Source organism: Perna viridis, chromosome 9, assembly GCF_037379345.1.
Source record: "Perna viridis isolate PV_CMFRI_1.1 ecotype Kerala chromosome 9, ASM3737934v1, whole genome shotgun sequence".
Classification (NCBI taxonomy): domain Eukaryota; kingdom Metazoa; phylum Mollusca; class Bivalvia; order Mytilida; family Mytilidae; genus Perna; species Perna viridis.
In genome coordinates, this window is record NC_142453.1 from 20,737,397 (window position 1) to 20,757,735 (window position 20,339).

At 31.5% G+C, this 20,339-nt stretch overlaps 1 protein-coding gene across 1 annotated transcript; it reads right to left on the bottom strand.

Moving 5' to 3' along the window:
- Positions 1 to 1,909: 1,909 nt before the first annotated feature.
- Positions 1,910 to 17,463, bottom strand: LOC148607274 (uncharacterized). The gene is made up of 8 exons (XM_088544822.1): positions 17,382 to 17,463; positions 15,301 to 16,047; positions 14,463 to 14,595; positions 13,548 to 13,929; positions 13,128 to 13,350; positions 11,857 to 12,070; positions 11,137 to 11,190; positions 1,910 to 10,511 (listed from the first exon to the last, which is right to left on the bottom strand). The coding sequence occupies exons 2-8, from the start codon at positions 15,995 to 15,997 to the stop codon at positions 10,277 to 10,279; spliced, it is 1,938 nt and encodes a 645-aa protein (XP_088400948.1). The 5' UTR covers positions 15,998 to 16,047; positions 17,382 to 17,463; the 3' UTR covers positions 1,910 to 10,276.
- Between the last annotated feature and the right edge of the window lie 2,876 nt (positions 17,464 to 20,339).

Sequence of the window (20,339 nt, forward strand, 5' to 3'; positions counted from 1 at the left end):
TTGTTATCGAACCACTAAAGGAAGGAATAAAGGACCAGCAACAAGCATTTTACTGATGTACATGTATGGGTGATATCTTGATAAAAAGTGAATGGATCTCTTTGAAAGTGTACTAAATTGTAACCAATCCTGGCAAGGATCTTTTTGAGAAAAAAAATTTACTTGTCCATTAAAAAAAAAAACAATTCTATATTTTCTCTGTTACTAAACAAGGTAGATTTTCAAATAAAAATATCGATTTTGTTTGCTTCTTGCATGGAAATAAAGATTTGCACAAGAAAAAAAATCTTATCCAACATCAAATCCCAGTCGCCCTACCCGACATCATAATAAAAATGGTTGTTACCTTAGTATAGGGAACTGACAAAACCTTTTGTTACCATCAAATGATATGACTACATGATTTTAAATTATCCAGGTTATCAATACAGGCAATTATCGTCTCTAGTTTTTGCTTTCCTTTTCAAAGTTTTGGAACTTTTTAAAACACCAAGAGGGGGATTGGGCATCTCATCTGTTCAGTATAGTTAATAATACATTGTCAAAACCAATCACAAAATTACAGGACTTAGTTAGCACTCCCTGAAACATATAAATAACCCCCTTTAGGTTACTCAGTCCTAGAAAGTGGTTCCGAACTAATGGTTTTCTGTAGAATTCTATGCAATATGAAATAAAAAAGGCACTATCAACTATACGATTTTTACCGAAGTCCTACAAAACGGATCTGTGTGAATATCAATCCATCTAACTTAATCAAGGTTTGAGGGAAATTCAATGTCTTAATGTTACCAATACCATATCTATTATTGAAGGAAAACGAGACAGATCGACAAAAAAGTTGAACACATTGAAGATTGAAGCGGAAATCAAAAGAACGTAATCCAGGGACAAAGACTAGACATGGAAAACACACACGCAATAAAGAACGTAAGATACCAAAATAATCCAAATTAACAAAAGTAAATGAGTAACTCAGACTCGACTAAAAACTAGGAGCATGGACCAGGTGCAGTGGTAGGGTAAGTGTCCTCTGCTTTTCTAGAAACACCTGCCAAGAAACTCAACAAAAAGGTTTACTCTCAATTTTGGTTATCTTCCTTGGCAAGCCCCTGTATCTGAAAAAAGCAAGGAGACTATAATTAGAACAAAGAACAAGGTATTCATGATCCCTGGACAAAGACTAGAAAAAAAAACAAACAAAAAACAGACAAAATACCATAAAAATCACATTTACAAAAAAGAATACAGATTCAGACAAAAAAGACAAACAAGCATCCCAGGTTCCACTGAAGACTAAGATATGGACCAGTTGAATCAGTAGGGTAAGCATCCTCAGCTTTTCCAGTAACACATTGAAGGTATAAAGTGAAGTGATGAAGTATAAATAGAAATGGTGGATTTGTGTTGTAGTTACAACAAAGAAATCATAAGTTAGGTGGACAAAAGAATGGACTAATTAACAAAAAGACAGATTAATTTTGGGATTTAGATCTTCAATCTTCCTGTATATTAAATTTGATTTTAATGCTGCTGATGAGAGGTTACTCCTTGAAATATGTGTATCAAAATTGGCAATATATATGATTGGTATTTTCGTCCCCCGTGACATGTCGCAAGGGGACGTGGAAATGCAGGGCATCTCAGTTTTTGTGCACCTTTTTTTGGAATACTCCTACCAAATGAGTTTTTTTTAGTATGTAGCCTTATTATGAAGTGTTACTGATTAAGTTTGAGTTTGGTAACAGTTGAATGATTTTTACAGAAGTTACAGCCCTTGGACTTAGAAAATTTCCACATTTTTTGTAATGCTTTGGAACGCTGTTCTTTTATTGTATTTAAAGACCATTTAAGAACCCTGACTTTTTGTTCAGTGGGTGAATAAAAAGATCAATAAATAAATAAACAATTCATGTCATAATACTTTATTTTCCCTAAATGACAAAAATCAACATAAATAACAAACAATAAGATATAACAAAACAAAAACGATATGCAATAAACACAAATAATACCCAAATTGTCATGGATAAAAATATCAATGGTATGATCCAAATACCTAAATATTAAAATATTGATTTTTACCTCAGTTGCTACTAGTGATGACCAAACTTACAGGATAAAGAAAGGACTCCTGAATAAAAATGACTGAGTTGAGAAACACATCTCTTGAGTTTTCCTTGTCTCCTCACAAATAAATCAAATGAAAATTACACATTAAGCATAGATAGCTAAATCATAAAAAATGTTCAAGTTGATTTTGATAAGTGCCACTGGTTTTTTTCTTTATCTGATAAAGTTTACACAAAATTTCATGAGTTATCTACCTTTGCAGGGCATGCAAGGAAAATGATATAGAATTCATAGTAGAGGTGTAATAAAGGTTCAGCCATGCTATAAAGTGGTGTGATAAAAATTAATTATTTGATAAAGAGTATGACATCACACTCTTTATCAAACTTTTATCACACTACTTTATAGCATGGCTGAACCTTTATCACACCTCTACTCAGAATTCTCTATCATTTTCCTTGCAGAGTTTTTCAAACAATGTGCGTATATTGTAATACTTTCCTGTTTAAATACATGATAAAGTATATATTACATGGCAAATCTGTACCACTTGTCATATCATCCTTGATCAATATCAGCCCCTGAGCCAGAGGCCCTCCTGCTGATATAAATATCTTTGGATAATACAGCATGTGATACACATTTTACCTTGTATTATTCTCCATGTATCACATAAGATGGAATAACTATCAAAATAGGGGGTCCAGACGTCTTCCCAAAAATTAAGCCAAAATTAAATCACTTCAAAAATAACTACTTAGACAGTATATTCTATACAATGATATAAACATGGAATTTCCCTACTATTCTCATAGTGTGATTAAATATGCATGCAACTTTAAAAAGTTCAATGTTGGCAAAGCAGTTTTAAGTTATCTCACATTTCAAAAGTTTTCTCCATTTCCATTTGAAAGACTGATAGCCCCTAATTCAAATCTTGAAAACAAATTATTTTTCAACTCTCCTTAGTAAAATTTAAATTTTTACATGCTAACCAAAGCTCACATATCAAAATTTCAAATTTTACTATCATGGTTGGAGAACTTATTCAAACAACATATACATGATAAAACTAATAATTGATTCTGTTTATAAACGATAACTTTATATTGTAAAAGTCATCTTGAATAATTTTAGGATATCAATAGTAGCAGTCATTGTAAAAACCTTGTAAAAAAAGCAAGACCAAAATAAAGCATGGATTTCATAAAATTAAAATGCAACAGTTTAACTACATTTTTAGTACATGTGTATATGTATTTCCCTCATTATCAATAATAACATTTTGATTTTCCAGGATTTTTAAAAATTTCAATGATTTTGAGAAATATATTTGTATAAACATTCAGAATTCAGTTGTTTTGCATTAAAAGAAATCATATAAGGAAAAAAACTCACTACTTCAACACTATAAAGCTATCCCTTAGAATTCTTGGTGTGTTGTTATTCATGGACTATCACAAAACCTACAAACATGATTTTTTCCTTTAATTTCTGGCCATGGCTTTCCTCACATGAAGAAATAAAACATCTAACTACCTAACCACATCTAAAGTTGTGAGTCGTAAAGCAATAAATCAACATCTTTTTTAAGAATGGCGAAAAAGTATAAAATTTAAAAAAATGCACTTATACCCAGGTATATAATACAGGTATCCTTAAAAAAAAAGATTATTTTAAACAGCATCTCTTGGTTTGGCATTTAGCTGTTGAATTATAGGGCAGAAAACATTAGCAAATACTTTCAAAACCACAAGTTTCATTTAATTTTACAATATTTCTCTCTTAAAAACCTTTGTCTGTTACAGGTAACATTGATGTCATGGGTTATCTACCTTTGCTGGGCATGCAGACAGCCTTGACATACAAGAGGAGTGGATAAAGAAAAGAAAAAACTATTACAATTTTCCAGAGATACATGTTACTCTGGTATACGACTAATAAATAAAAACTTTTTCTTTTTATCTAAGGATGAACAACATTCAAATCAATGTACTGCATCAAAACACATGGTTTTGTTGAAAAATATTAAAATTCAATATATGAACTATGAGACTTTTTTCTGGAAAATTGTATTAAATAACAAAATTCTAAATTAAGCCAGCATCTTTGTCTCCAGGTTCAGTATTAAAGGGCTATAAATGCAATAAAATAAATGCAGACATAAAGTTTTGTTTTTGTAAATGAAACTTAAACCATAAGCTAAATTTGATAATACTTACAGCATTGACAATGACAAAAAAAATTACTCTTCATTATTTTGCCCTGCATTGATATAAAAAATATCCCTGATTATTAAAAATAATGTGTCAAACAATTTTTAACTCTTTAGGCTTTACAAGTAAACAGTACTAAGTCAAACAAACACAATACAACAACACATGAATAACAATTTCAATTGTAATGTAATTTTAACGAGCCCCGTTTCATAAAAAATCTCAGATTGACGGATTTGAGAAGTTTTATCAAACTGGCACTGAATCTTATATTTTAAATGATTCTACAGCCTGTACACATAATATCATATAAGTCTAGACAAATACAATGTATAAAGTCTACATAATATTTATGTGGCAAGTAATTTTATTGATCCTTAGCATGAACTGAATCAGATATTAATAATTTAAGTTAAATGAACACTCCATGCAAAAAAATATCAATACAGTATTTTTTCTTCTGAGACAATAAAAGCATTTTAATATCAATTTTACACAAATAATATCTGAGCTAAAATATATCACAAATAATTTTTAGATATGGAATGAAAAAAAAAATATATATATATATATATCTGAGGAAGGATATCTGTTATCCGAAATATTCAATTTAAATTTTACCATCTTCTGGTGATGTTATGTTATATCATGAAGTAATAACAACATGAAAATTAGAGTTACTGAAAAAAATAAAATACAAAGTCTAACTCTTGGAATGACCCGGCATCGAACCTCTAATCTCTGAGTAACGATAATAATAAAAACAAGGGCTACTAAAATTTATCGAATTGGATTTAAAGTTATTAGTATACAGTTGGGCACTTGTTCTGTTTCACCTTATCAATTCCTTTTCCATCTTTCTTACTAAGTATTTTTTATGTAAGAGTATTTTTCTCTTTAATTAGATAACTAATCAAATTAAGATATTGATTTTTAATAATTCTTAAATTGCAACCAAACAGAGTGAAGATTAAATGCAATTCAAGAATGAATGATGAATACATGTATTAAACTTTTTGCCTGTCCAAATAAAGATAGTTTCTTTTTTCTTTTAAAAATCGTAAAAAAATAATTTAAGGATTTAACTCAAAATTTTCTACATTAAGTAACAGTTGATAGGAAAAATGTAACTCGAAAATATATATTTTTTGTTTCCAGGAATTTTCCAGGTACTATTGGGTGTCACTCTGAAGTTCTTCAATTAACTCTATTTCATTCTTTTATTTACTTTTTGCCAGATTTTCCAAGTAATCCTAGTCAATGCTTATATATAAAGAGAATAAATATGGTGAATATGTCAGGAGACAACAACTGAGCTGAAAATGTCAGCCCAAGGCACCCCATCTATCTTCAATGAATGACGAGGAAACTCTCGCACCACAGGGCAGGCTGCAGCTGGCCCCAAAATACATTATACACAAGTACAGCAAAGAGGTGCCCCTATATACTCAAGTAACATAAAAATAAACAAAAGATGAAAAAGAAATAAGATACACAGTGACCAGAAATTCCTGACTTGGGACAGGTGCAAAAAAATGGCAGGGTTAAAGTACTTTGGCATGATAACAACCCTCCCCTTTAAAATCTGGCTATATATTCATGTACACATAATATAAAACTGTCCCCCGATATAACCTCTGATTAAAGCAACATTAACAATTAAAAATAAGGTGCAACATCCCAGCAGCAAAATAAAAACAAGTTTGAATACATTCTGCAAATATCGCAATTCTTCGGCATTGCAAAACAACAACAAAAAAAAAAAAAAAACAATGTATAAAAATATACAACAAAACTGTTTTACATAAAAATAGTTTTGTACATAAAATCATTTTTCAAAAATGACCACTATAAGGTTAATCTAAGCTGCAAAAAGTCACCAAATCAAAATTAGCAGAACACTTAGCAATACAATGACAAATTAATATCAAGATTGTATAGTTTTTAATCAAATAGATTATGAGATCAACCAAACCCTGAATATATATGAACTATGCTATATAGAACACATGTTATGCATGTTTTTTTTTTTAAATTAAAATTCATATTTGTTGAGAAGCTATTACTGAGTGATATGAATACACTTGTATGCACTGTAAACATAACCAATTTTGTGGGAAACCATTTTACCCCTGGTAAGAAAAAAGTTGGTTCTTTCGTTTTCAATAGCAATTTTACATTTCATTGGAAATTTATATCTGCTGTTTATCATTTATAAAATACAGAGTTTTTTTTATGTTATATGCCCCTCCACACAGTTCAGAAGTTCAAAAATAGGTATAACTCCCACATATTCAGCAGAGCATAAATTCCAGGTTTTATGCACAATTACATATCATGTCCTTACCGCCTACAAAATTTCATGAAATTTGATACAGTACAGACAGACAGATAGATAGACAGACTAACAGACAAATTCTGAATAAATACCCTTCAAATGAAATATTGTCTATCATAAATATACATACATGTATGCTCTAAAACATAAAGCAGCACAAAATATCTTTACACAAGCAACAGGATAAAATATAAATACATATACTATACATGAGATCATATGTGGGAGAATACATCACATGAACTATATCTAAATAATGTGGAATTACTATTGTTTGTGGGGTACCAATTTTTGTAGTTTCCGTGGTATCAGTAAACCATGAAATTCAGTTCCCCATGAGAAAAATATTAACCATTCATTTGTATCATGGAGTTGTCAAATCCACAAATTCAAGAATCTATGACCTGATGATTTTCCCATTAACCATTAAATTTGGTACCCACTAATAAAAGTACTTTCACAGTACAATAATGATTTCAAAATAAATATCTGAGGAATCTATACACTATTCTGACTGATAACAGCTAAATGATTAATAAAGAAGATGCATTCTAATCACTTTTAGTAAATGAAAGCATAAAAATGTAATTGCAGTTACTCTTACTCTATTATTTCTATTTTTACAGGCTGTTTTTTTTTACAAAAAATATTTCTTCTCATTTGTGAGTACATATTTTACAGAGATGATTGGCAAATTTTTACTGCCAACGACAGGATAATATTTGCATGCTCAATTTATGCTTAAACATGTATGTTTTACGAAAGAACATTCAACACTGAAATTCAAATATTAGCATTATTACCAAAATCACTGTTTTTTCCTTTGTGCTATAAATTGCAAGCTCTGTGATGTCAAGCAAGGATTGTAGCAATGGTATAAAATACTGTGAAGACACTATTTCAAAAATTTAAAACATAACAAAATCTAACTCTGAGAACTATTGACTATCCTATTTCTACAATTTTGAAAGTTGAACATTGGAATTTCTAGGCATAACCTTGAAATTCTAAAGTTTCAATGCTCAATTGTAGAAAACATTAATTAATTATTCACAGAATAAGATTCTACATGTATTTTTAAAAGAACCATTTCTTGGCCCTTATTGTATCCCAAAACATACATGCACATTCACAGACAAATGTGCCACACAGGAAAATCATATGGTTTGACACACATGATTATCATGTGTTGATCATAATAATTATATATAATTCAGTTTACATATTGTGTGATTATCATGTTTCCAAGCCAAAATCAAGATATGGGAATCATATGATATTCATATGACTATCATGTGTAAATTATCATATGAATACAAAAATGTATCACATGTGGCAAATTTGGCTGTGTAGTAAAACTTGTGTAAAGGAGTAAGATTTAGGGTAAGGGACACAACTCTTAAAAATCATTTGAACATTTGTATGCAGCATTTTACATCAAACTTTAGTAAGCATCTAATTAACTTGGATTGATTTTTATTCCGCTTCAAGCGAAAGCTTGAGAGACTTTGGTGAAATTGAATACGATACAAACATATCACTGATTTCAAGAGTTATGTCCCTTATCCTAGATCTACCTCTTTAACTGAACCCTATATGACTATACAATATGTTTGGTTAAGACAAGTGTTTAGCTTATACTTATTCAATGTACACTGATTTTAAAAGAAGGGACCTCAGAATATGTCTTGTTAAGACAGGTTTTCACTTTATTCAGATTAGACAGGTTTAACTGTAATTAAATAGCAGTCTAGGTAAGAATCATGCAAATAATGTAATATGTAATACAAATTTTTATTTTTGTTATTAAGTTGCTTTATGGGTCTATATGATGAAATGTATAATCATTCACTCTTAGCAGCTAATCCATATGGAAAACAGTTTCGATTGAACTTAAGTGTCATTTACAGAGTCATTTCCCTTAATTTTGAATTTTATAGTGCATTCCTTATAGTTTTTATCTCCGAAGAAGTTTCTATGAAAAGCCACATAATATTTTCTGTTTACTTAAGCATTTTAAATAAAATTATAAAAAATAAAAATATATAGGCTTTCCAACCATGTATCACATTTTACATGATTCTTAGCTGGAGTGCTACTTAAACTTTATTTTAATATCTATATTTAGTATCTGGAGAACACCATGTAGTATTAAATACATATACACTTTATTACATTCAAGATTAAAAACATTTACAAAAGATTTAAAAAGCTTCTTTCAACAACAATAAATATACTTTAATTTCAAGTGATCATGAGGTATATAAGGTAAAGCCCCAGAAACAGAGAGGTAAAATATATACATGTTCATAATGTTTTCATCTATGACTTAACAGTTAACCTACAAATCTACATACTGTATACTGTAACCAACATTTGTCTTCTAGAACAAAAAAGTTACGAAATAAAATAACCTAGAAAAACCAGTTGCAATACAGCACATATCTATCTATAACTTCCTAATCAAATATGTTTTAACCTTTTTATTGCCCTATGCTACTATTAAGGGACATAGTATGATATGGCCCTTATTTGGCCCCCAGCAATGCTGGAAATTAGAAATTTGATATGGAGAAGTTTCTTTTTCTGTTGTTAAGAATGCTAAGAGAATGATTTTAATAAGCACGTTCAATAACAATTATAATCATATCATCTTTCAATGATTGACTCTATCATGTCTCGATTTGGCAAATCTGGAAATTTTCTATAAAATATGCTGAAATTGGGCACTTATCTTTAACATTTTTGCAATTTTTTAGTGCCTCTATCACCTTGACCACTCCCCAAAAAGATTTCTTGATGCAACTATCAAAGGAGTGCAAACCAGTTAAGATATCCCAGGGTCACGTTGCTGGAGACTTTTGAAAATAACAAAATTAGCATTTTTACCAATTTTGTTGTTTTTGGCAGATTTTGGCAACAAAACAGAAAATTAATGAAATGGTGAAAATTTAAAACCATACTGGAAAAATTTGAATCACCCATTTAACAGGTATATATTTAACTTACTTCAAACTTATTTGGGGCCAATTATGGCCATTATCATACAAAGTCCTTTCTTTGGTTTCTGTTTCATAACAGAGGAATTTTAATTACCCTAAAATGTTTTATTTTTTTTCAGTTTCAAGAATTATCATTAACAAAATGTTTGTTTATACTTCAGTTCTGTCTATTTTCACAGAAAATGTAGAACATAGTCACATGGTGCACCAATGATTTAGACCAACCCCAACTTTTCCTTTGACAATCATAATTTTTGTCTGATTTGTAACCTCATCAAAAATCATAATTTTGTTAGCAGCAAATATTTAATACTAACATCTAATAAAAATCAACTCAAGTTCCTTCTACTGGTGTCGAGTAAAAAAAAAGGGGGTGGTCAGAACCATCGATGTCCTTTTATGTGTATGTGTCTATAGTGTACACATACTGATTATTCCATAAAATTTGTTTTTTCTAATTTAAAAACAGAAATTTAGTAACTATATAAAATTCAATAATGGCACATAATTACAGTTATATACTCCAATTTGTTATATATGACAACAACAAAGATAAATATTGAACTCCTTATTGACAATATCAATATTTCTATTGTTATATGCACTATATAACCTATCGGTACATACATATATATATAGATATTTCCTTAAGGTGCAAAATCTTCTATTTTCATTTTCCTCTTTAAAATATTGCCTCTACTATCTTCAATCAGAACAACCAGAGTTATGGCACTTGATGGCATGTTGTGAACACGGGAATGTTTCAAGGTGAAGGTCACAGGAGGCGGATCATGTAGGAATTCCCAGTGATGAAATACAACTCCCTCCGGGTCCTTCCTTAGTTCAATCAATCTCAAACCACATGGTGCTGTAATTTTATTTCTGAAGTAAACAGGGATAAAAAATTACACACTTATAAATATATTTATCTGCAAAGTTCAAGGTTGTGTTTGAAATGTAACAAGTTTTTTTTCTAGAATTGATTCTTGCATATCCCCACTGGTTGAGACAGCATCCACATGAAATGGAGCATCATAAAAAAAAGTTATAATTGAGTATTACAACTGGACAATTAAATGTGTTTTGACAATGAATCAAGAAAGTGACTTTTCCAGGAACTTTAAAGCCCCGATAATTAAAATATAGTTACAAAATTTCAAATGAGGTCACTGGGTCTTTTTATATAACACAGTTATCTCCCTTTGAATGCCATTGTGAAAAGTGTTTTCATTAAGCCATATTCAGGGTAAATAATTTGCAGCTCTTAAATAATCATTGACTGCTATTCAAAACACAATTTCTTACTACCTGTCAGGAAACACAGTCTAAAAATAAAAAAGAAATAATTCAATAAATATCCCCAAGTCTTTATTAACACACTGTCCCAAATGGGTGCTATTTCCTACATAATGCTTTAATATGTCAGCGTGCAAAAAGAGTGAATTAACATAAAATTAAAATCAAATTGCTCCTGTCTAAGCCTTATATCATATTATTGATGACTTACCCTGAAACAGAAGGTAATTCTTTCTGACAACATGGTTTGAACAAGTTAAACCATCTGCAATTAAAAATTATAGACTTAAATGAAGTATTGCAATAATTGAATGGAAGGAAGCAGGGGTATTGCCAAATGAGGTTTGCTCACAGTTTCTCTAGTGCTTATATGTATGTAATTGAATGTAAGATATACACATGACAAACAGCCATAAAAGCCAAACTACTTAATTGTAAGAAAGTTTTTTTATTTAAACTTGCAACTTGAAATTTTAACTATTACGGAGGTAAATCTTTCCCTGAATTCTGAAGTAAAAACAAATGGTTTTCAAAAAAATATTATAATAGCAATAAAAAATGAAGAGAATTTTTTAAAATCAAATTTTCCTGAAGGTAAGCATCAATCATTTCAATCTCCGTTTTTCTTCCATAAGCTTGTTCATATCACATATCTCCTTCAAAGTAAGCTCAATTACTCTTTTAATTCAAAATTTCAAGTACCCATTTTTCTATATTTGCCGGCCTCTGTCAGTGTTTCATAAAATATCTCAAAATGAGATCTTCCTCAATTCTGTGAGTTTGTCCTCAAATTTTTATATTTCTAGTGATCTGATTGGTTGAAATTTGAATTGAGGAAGGATTTGAGGAATGAAGATCTCAATTTGAGATTCTTTATGGAACTGGGGCCATATTAAACTCAATTAAATAATTATCACTGGAGTTTACATACTTATGGTAACATAAAAGAACAGCAGACGACCTGTACCAGTGAGCACCACCATCTTGGAACATTATATCAGGAATTCTGATTGGCTCCTCTGGAGAGTTTGGTAACCTGGCTGGTAATGTTCTCATTGGAGACAGAGACATAGACCGGGAACCAGCATGGGCTGGTGACTGAGGAGCTGAGGTAGAACTGGTAGATGAACACGAACTGTTCCTTTCTGAGAATGAAAAGGATGAAAATTTGACTTATTGATTAATTAACCGTAATTCAACAAGCTTTGGAAGATATTTATAGCCTTTCAGAATATCCTATCAACTGTAATGGATCTGCTTCATAGATGACTGATAAACTGAGCTGGAGATCATGATCAGTACCCTTGATCTCAAAAGAAACAAACAGAGGAAATCTACTTGCCAGATCAGGTACTAAGTTTACCTAGGTCATGCAAATTCAAAAAGAGAAAACATGTGCTGGTTTACTTAAAGAAACCTTCACCAGGAACTGTCATTTATGATAGAAACTCTTCATTTTGGTACAATGAATTCCACTTGATTGCATAACTGTTAATTATATATTCCTGTTAATTGCATAGAAACTCAATGAACAAAAACATTTTCCTTCATATCCATGTAAAAAATTCCTCTCATTTGCATAAGATAAGACCAAAAATTAAAATATGCCCCACATAAACATTGAAAAATATGAGGTAATTTCCCTAGAAATTAATATTTTCTAATTGCATATTCCTGTTAATCGCATATTTTTTTCTGACACATAGGCTATGCCATTAACAGGAATCCAAAGTATCAAATTAGAATTCTTCAAGATTAAGATAAAAAGTAGAGTTAGTAAAACATTAAGAACAACTAGTATCTAATATTACAAGTAAAATGCAACATGTTTCCAATGTGACAGCATACATATACATGTATGAAGTCAGCTGACAATATGTACCAATTACAAGTAGCATTTTTTCATTATAAATATCGGAATCAATACACATTATACATGTACCTCTGACTTACATATGGGTTGGTACTAAAAACTACATGTAGAATCAATACACATTATACATGTACCTCTGACTTACATATGGGTTGGTACTAAAAACTACATGTAGAATCAATACACATTATAAATGTACCTCTGACTTACATATGGGTTGGTACTAAAAACTACATGTAGAATCAATACACATTATACATGTACCTCTGACTTACATATGGGTTGGTACTTAAAACTACATGTAGAATCAATACACATTATACAAGTACCTCTTTTACTTGTTTTATTCAGGACTTTTCCATCACTACTCAGAAGCATTTCAGTGACCACTTCATATCCTTCCTCATGCTGTACTGTGTGATGTTTCTCTGTACCGTCATAATTCTTGATGCTTACTGTCAGGGCAGAAGGGGATTTTGCTCTTTTGAACCCTGTCTCTAATTTAACTATAACAGGAGAGGGTGATGTGAAATCGCTGCCATTTGGAGAAGGCTAAAATACATGCAGATTGAAACATAGAATCTAGTAGTGCAGTTGCATACATGTACATAAACTATAGTTAGTGATTTTTAAAAGACACAAAAAAATTTTCAAAATCTTTTAAACAGGTGATTTATTTTGAAATTTTCATTACTTACAAATACATTATACAGGCAAAAAGTTTTTGTCCAGCAGCAGATGTAACTTACCTTTCTTATTGGATTTTTGAAAAAAAGCTTTGAGGGTGAACTTGACTGGCTGGAATGTCCTCTGTTACTACGGTTACCAGAAGACGCACTTTCTTCACCGGAGCTTCCTGAATTGGAATGCTTTGATTTAGAATTCTCACCGTGGCTGCCTACTGAAATATTTGCAACTAATTTAGGAAGACTATCACTGCTGCTGCTATTCTCTCTGCTTCCCTCTGAACTTTGTCTGCTAATCTTTAACCTTTGAACTGTAAACACCATATGGATATCATCAAAGCCCCTAGCCATTATTCCTGTTGGTGTATGTGCGAGATCAAACGTATGACCAAGTTCATGTAGAGAAGCTCCTAATCCAGTGGCAAAGTTTGCCCAATAGGTCTCTCTAGAAAATAACAAAAGGAAAAAATCCAAATTCATGCTACACAAATGTATAAGCATGTACATTTTTATACACCCTACTCATACACAAATTGATGTTGCAACTATCTCTTTAGATGTATAAACCAGAATATTAAGATTTATCTGATAGATTTTCCTGTTTTCAGGGTATGGTCTTTTACTCTCTTATTTAAAAAAAAAAACCGAAAAAGCAAAAAAAAACAAAATAGAAGTTGCACTTCTTTTTCCTTTTCCAATATCTGATTTAGAAAAGGACAAACACAACTTGAATCATGATTTGAAAGGGATAATCAGTAAGTTCTATGTAGCAGTGTTTAATTACAGGCACATGTAGCAATGGCTCATACAAATGTAAGTGTGAAGTAAAATTGGCCGATCGGTACATTTTTGAAAGGTAGAGGAACATGACCTAAATTATCTTTTAAACAATATTCGCTGTAGCACAATTGGCCGTGAGTATACATTATTTTGAAAAAAAAATGTAATTTCTATCATCCTCTAAAAACATGTATTTACCTATATGCACTATCATCCATGAACTTAGTTCGGTCTATCTTTCTCCTGTCTGTAAATCTATCTGTTATTTCATCTATCTTCCTGGCCCATGTATGGAGACTTCCAGTACCAAACAAGGCTAAACCACCACCTCCTGTAAATGACAAAAACAAAATCGTTTAATTAAATGTAAATGTAACAAAACCACTATTAGGCCAACTGACATATTTTTTTTTTGGAACCTCCATTATTTTAACTGCTTGATCAATAAGTTGTAGTTAGTATGCTAATTAGGCACCCTTCCCCCCAAAAAAATGATCGGTTTCCTACTACCATATTTTTTCTTATGTCTACCTTAAACATTTTATGGCCATTTTGGCTCAAGCACTATAAAGTCTGGATTGTTTTCTCAATAACACAATGTAAAATGTTTTTGAAAAATAAAATAATTTCCCTATCTAATTACCTATTTTTTTCTTGCTGGTAACAGGAAACAAGACTATTAATTTTTTGGCCTTACAATTATTCATTATTCTTCAGACCCTCCTGTAACTCTTGTAAGAATGTTTTTTTAAAAAAAAAGTTTTTATCATTTCAATCCAATAATTCATATTTTTCATCAAGGTTTGTGATATGTATATTTAAAAAAGTTCAACAGCACTCATTCCTCTTCAGTGTTTTTACTTAAAACTGGCTTGAAATAAAAAAAATTACTAACATTTATTAAAATATGAATGCAGGCTTTAGCAAGCACATGTAATCATTCATACAAGTTTAAGCATGCAAATGATTTCTAAACAAATAATATTTTTCATCTACAAAAATTGTTCACAGTACTACAATATTTACATGTACTAACCAAGAGCAGTGTGACCTTTAGTAGACTTGAGAATATCTCCATGAGTTTTTGGCACAAAGTTTTCAGGAGGAAAATATCTTGTAAAAGACATGAAGCAGAACCATTTGCAGTATTCTTTTGAAGGTGAATCAAACTCAATCAATTCCCGAGCAAAATAGGCCCACAGCTCATCTCCACTTAGTTTATGTGCTTCTTCTAATTTCAGCTTGGTTTTGAAAATCTTGCAGACTGGCTCACCATTCAAATCATGTTCTAGCTGGAATGTACATTTTTGGAAACCATGTTCTGACATTTTCTCTGCGGTAAATGACTGGATCAGCATAGCTGCAAGAGTTATCCTCTCCTGAGCACCTTCCGATGAACAATCTTCATCATCTGGACCTTGGAATTGCCCATCATCGTCACAGCAGACAATGTAAACAGGACGTACAAATCTTCTCGTCTTTGGTAGATGGAAGTAAAGGGTCAAGGTCAAAAGTTCGCTTCCCCATTCTATACTAATGGAGTTCTTTCCGCTAAAAAGTTTTATTAAGGCTTTGAACTTCCCATCAATAACTGGCCATTCAATCTTTGTCTTTTTCTTATCCGATGAATTCCACACAGTAACATCACCTTGGCAACAAAGTTCAAGGTCACCAACAATCAATGGCAGATGGTAACAAAAAGTATCACCATCATTAACATTCAAAATTTTCATAATTTCCTGTCACAGCTAAAACATCTACCAAACATGTGAATGTACATCTTCTGTAAATAATAAAAATACATGTATGTACTGGATAAGAATAACTTACAAATGACATTAATCTCAAAGCAGGTTTGCATAACAATTTTTAAAAATAAAGCATTAATGGAACATTAAGTAATACCCTACCGTGTACATTGTAATGGTGAAAAAATGTTCAAAATGGCCTAACTTGATATCTTCATTTTTGGTCCAGATGAAAATTTAATCCAAAATCTTGATCGCTCATTCAACAGACTCTTAAATGTAACATGTATTTCGTGGTACTAAAATACTTTGCAAAATTTTCAAAAACATTCATTTATATGTTCTCAAGATCTCATCTTGAAAACATCAGGGGAAGGGCAGTCAGACTTACACATAACTTTTTGGAGGGTTTCTCGGCATTTTGTGTGGCGGGTATAAAAAGAGGCTGACATTGTAAAGAAAACTACATTTTTAGGACACTCTTAATCTCCTACAGCTAGTTGAAACAGACCAGTTCCAATTTCAATATAAATTTAAGTAGGCTGGTGAGTAATTTAAATAGGTCTGTAGGTAGAAATCTATCCTGCATTACACCAATATGTCCTACCAAACTACCAGAGAACACATGTGTGATATTTTGGACACTGTCTTTTAATATTGTTGTTGTACATGTACATGAAAATGAAAGTTCATGAGTTGCTTTGCATTTACAAATGTATATGTACAGTCCACAGGACCATATGTCATGATCAGTGGCGGATTCAGGCTGGGGTCCCCACTAAAAGTTGCAAAGGATGAGTTGTCAGGGGTAGATTTAGGTGGTTTCAGGTTGAAGCTTTGATTTCTTGCTAATTTTACCAAAATAGATATCTACCTTGCACCCACTCTAGAAGAATATTTCAAAAATATAACCTCAAAAATTTTTTTGCTTTGCTCTGCGAAATTCTTTAATGTGCCCCCCCCAATCTAAAATCCTGGATCCACCCCTGATGGTAATTGCTAAGCCATTATTTTAATCTGAGGTTTAAGGGAGGCAATCAAGCAAAATAAAAATTAACCTCCCAAAAAGGCATAACTATTTGGGCTAAATAAAACTGATATATTGGATAAATATGGAATATAATGGACATAAACTAAAGTGACACCTTTCTCATTTTGCAGATAATCGAATGTTGTATAATTAAATTTGGACTCCACCCTCTATAGTCTATAGTATAGACCAATGTATTCATTGTATTCTTGAGCAGTGCTCATATTAATTTTTTTTAAACAACTACTGTATATCACACGAAAATGTAAAATATTCCTTCATTCCTGGTAAAAGAACTTGGAAGTTTAAATACGTGGTTCCCTGTTCCCTAGAAATTACCTAGTTCTTCTTTAAATAACCTGACAATAAATAAAAGTTCCAAAATTTGTCAATAAACAATTTTGTCTCCCTTGGTGTAGCTGCATGATTAGCTCCCTTTGAAAGATTAAAACTAAAACCGCATACCGGTTATAACAACAACGCACAAAAACTTTACATGGTTGCTTATAAATATATATAACACATTGGTCTATAGAGGGTGGAGTCCAAATTGAATTATACAACATTCGATTGTCTGTAAAATGAGAAAGGTGAAATCTGCAATAGATTGATGTCATAAGCATGATATGTGTATCATATAATCTGTCACTTGTGTCCCGTTTTATTAATAATCGAATATCATTTAGGTTACAGACCACCAATTCAACCAATGAGCATTTGGAACGTACGCAAAAATAGTCCTACGCAGAAATTACCCCTGTTCCTCATAGTGCTGTGAAAAAAGTTCTCATCTCATTTAAAAAATTTAAACAGTTTCTGAAAGGAAAAACATTTCTGTACATTTTATAGGTGCATTTTGCTTCTTGTGATGTGAAGCCTAATCTCCATAATGATTTCTAAATATACCCCTATCTTGTGAAAACACTGGGATTCCCCATGCTATTTACAGACACTTCACTTCCGGTGACCAGTACTGCACTGCAAGTCTGCTAACCCCACATGCCATTTTGAGGATTGTGAGCTGACATATGTAGAATCATGCTGATATATAGTCCTCTGCAGGTTAAAGTTAAGGTAAAGTCCAGAGAAGCCATTGAATATTGTGAAATTAGCATAGAAGCCTATGGGAAGTGGAATTAGTGGTTTTTAGCCTATAATTAGTGCAGCGGACGGATAAGGATTTTTCGAATTTTTGGTGGGCTTAAAATAGGTCTTGGTTTAAAAGAGTAATCAAGGGAACCAATGTCATAGTGATAATCAAAAGAATGCAATCCAGGGACAAAGACCAGACATGGAAAACAGACACAATCATTTTATATATACACTTATTGGACTTTGATAGTGCTCAACGAAAAAATGGTAGATACAATGTGCTAAGGAAAGCCAAAAAAAAAAATAAAAAATAAAAAATAAAAAAAAATAGGGTAGGTAAAGAAACCTTAAACAGTCAATTTTTTTATCTGGACCCCTCCACATACTAGTAAAAACAAAGCTTTATCATTCAGCCAGTAAGTTTAATTGTATAGTCAAATGATACAACAGTAATCAAGGAAACCAAGGTTATAGCGGTAATAAAAAAATGGAATGCAGGGACAAAGAGCAGACACGGAAAACAGACATACACAACAAAGAACATAAAGTAACTAAGATCATACATGTAGGATTTAAAATCTGAGACAAAGTTCAGAGCGGCCATAAATAAACAGATTGAAGAAGACTTTAACCACATTAATTAAATATTTAATTCTAACATTTTGACTTTTCATTGGTTACATTCTACTCTTTTCCATAAATAAGGCGGGTTTAGTTTTGTATTTCTGAGTTGTTCATTTACGTTTGTTGCTTTGTATGTATTATTTTGGTTCCCTGTCTGGTCTTTGTTATTTTATTTCCACCAGAATCTTGGTTCCCTTGATTACTAAATTAGTTGTATTTATAATTGATATAATTTTACTTAAGGCCATAGTTATTACATTTTTAGTTTTACTTTTTTTTGTATAAAACCCATGGGTAGGAGGACGAAAACATTCAACTGCTGACGATCGTCTTATCAAGAATAATAGTTTGAGTTATTTTATTCCTATATGAAATTATCTAACAATGAAAAAATTCTAACTATTTTTCTTAAAATCTTGACAAGGTTTGAATTTAAAAACAAAGTCCAACAACTTTCTATTTAACTTTCTATTTTTCTATTTCTATCCATATACACCAGGTAAACCACAAAAAAAAGATAACCTGCCCTCACTATTTCATTGACTCCAACACCACTCCATTCATTTTAACAAACAAATATTTAGGGCGGAACCTCTCTTGTGGTGGAACTTCTATAATAGAATACAGGTACCTATGGAACCGCTAACGGGCCGGAACTTATATTATGCGACACCGTCTATCCACCCCTATTATATTCATTGCAAAACTAAGCAAAACCATTTTTTTTTTAAATCGCCTCTCTAATGGAGTTAATATTGGTGCCATATGGTTAGCTTAAATGGATTTTAACCAAAGTTAGAACAATGAATATGCATAGGAAGATCTTGAGCCATATTTTCAAGCTGGTGCATCAAAGGTCATGGTTGATATAGGAATACTTGATTAATTGCCTATATATATATCGTTATATGAACGTTGTAGAATAAACATCCATCGATAAATTTTAACCAGACTTATTCAGATGAATAATTTACAAAGACAAGCTCATTACGGGATATATATTTTTTTAGGAGATATCTGTGGTAAGTGTGTTTTATTTTGTGCAATAATTGTAATGTTTCCATTATGTATTCTAGTTTTAGCGGCTTATATCGTTAGTAACACATGGTAGTTAACCATAGACTTTTGGACATAGACAACATAGGTGACGACGACGTTTGAAGCTGATGGATTTCCATAGTTTTGATTTTGACTTTCCGGAGTACTTCGGGTATCTCCGTCTCATGGTTGAGTTGGTCGCACTGTCTTGACTTTTTGATTGGTTGCTACTTTTGGCGGTTTATTTTCCTCGTGCAATTTAATTTTGTGTACTTGTTCTTATGTTGTCGAAGAGTTCACAACGAAACCTTTACTTGCATTATTCTGGACATCACCTTTTTTTTTTTAGATAGCTTCGAGTTAGGTTCGTTACTTACTTGCATGTACATATCTTGCATAGTTTTGTTCATATTTGCCGGACTATACTATTTAATTCGTTATGGAAGTCTGGTATGAATGCGTTCGTAAATGATGAACTGGTTTGTTTAATTAATTGTTTAACTTTTTATTCATAGTTTATTTTCATTATTCTTTAATTGCAAT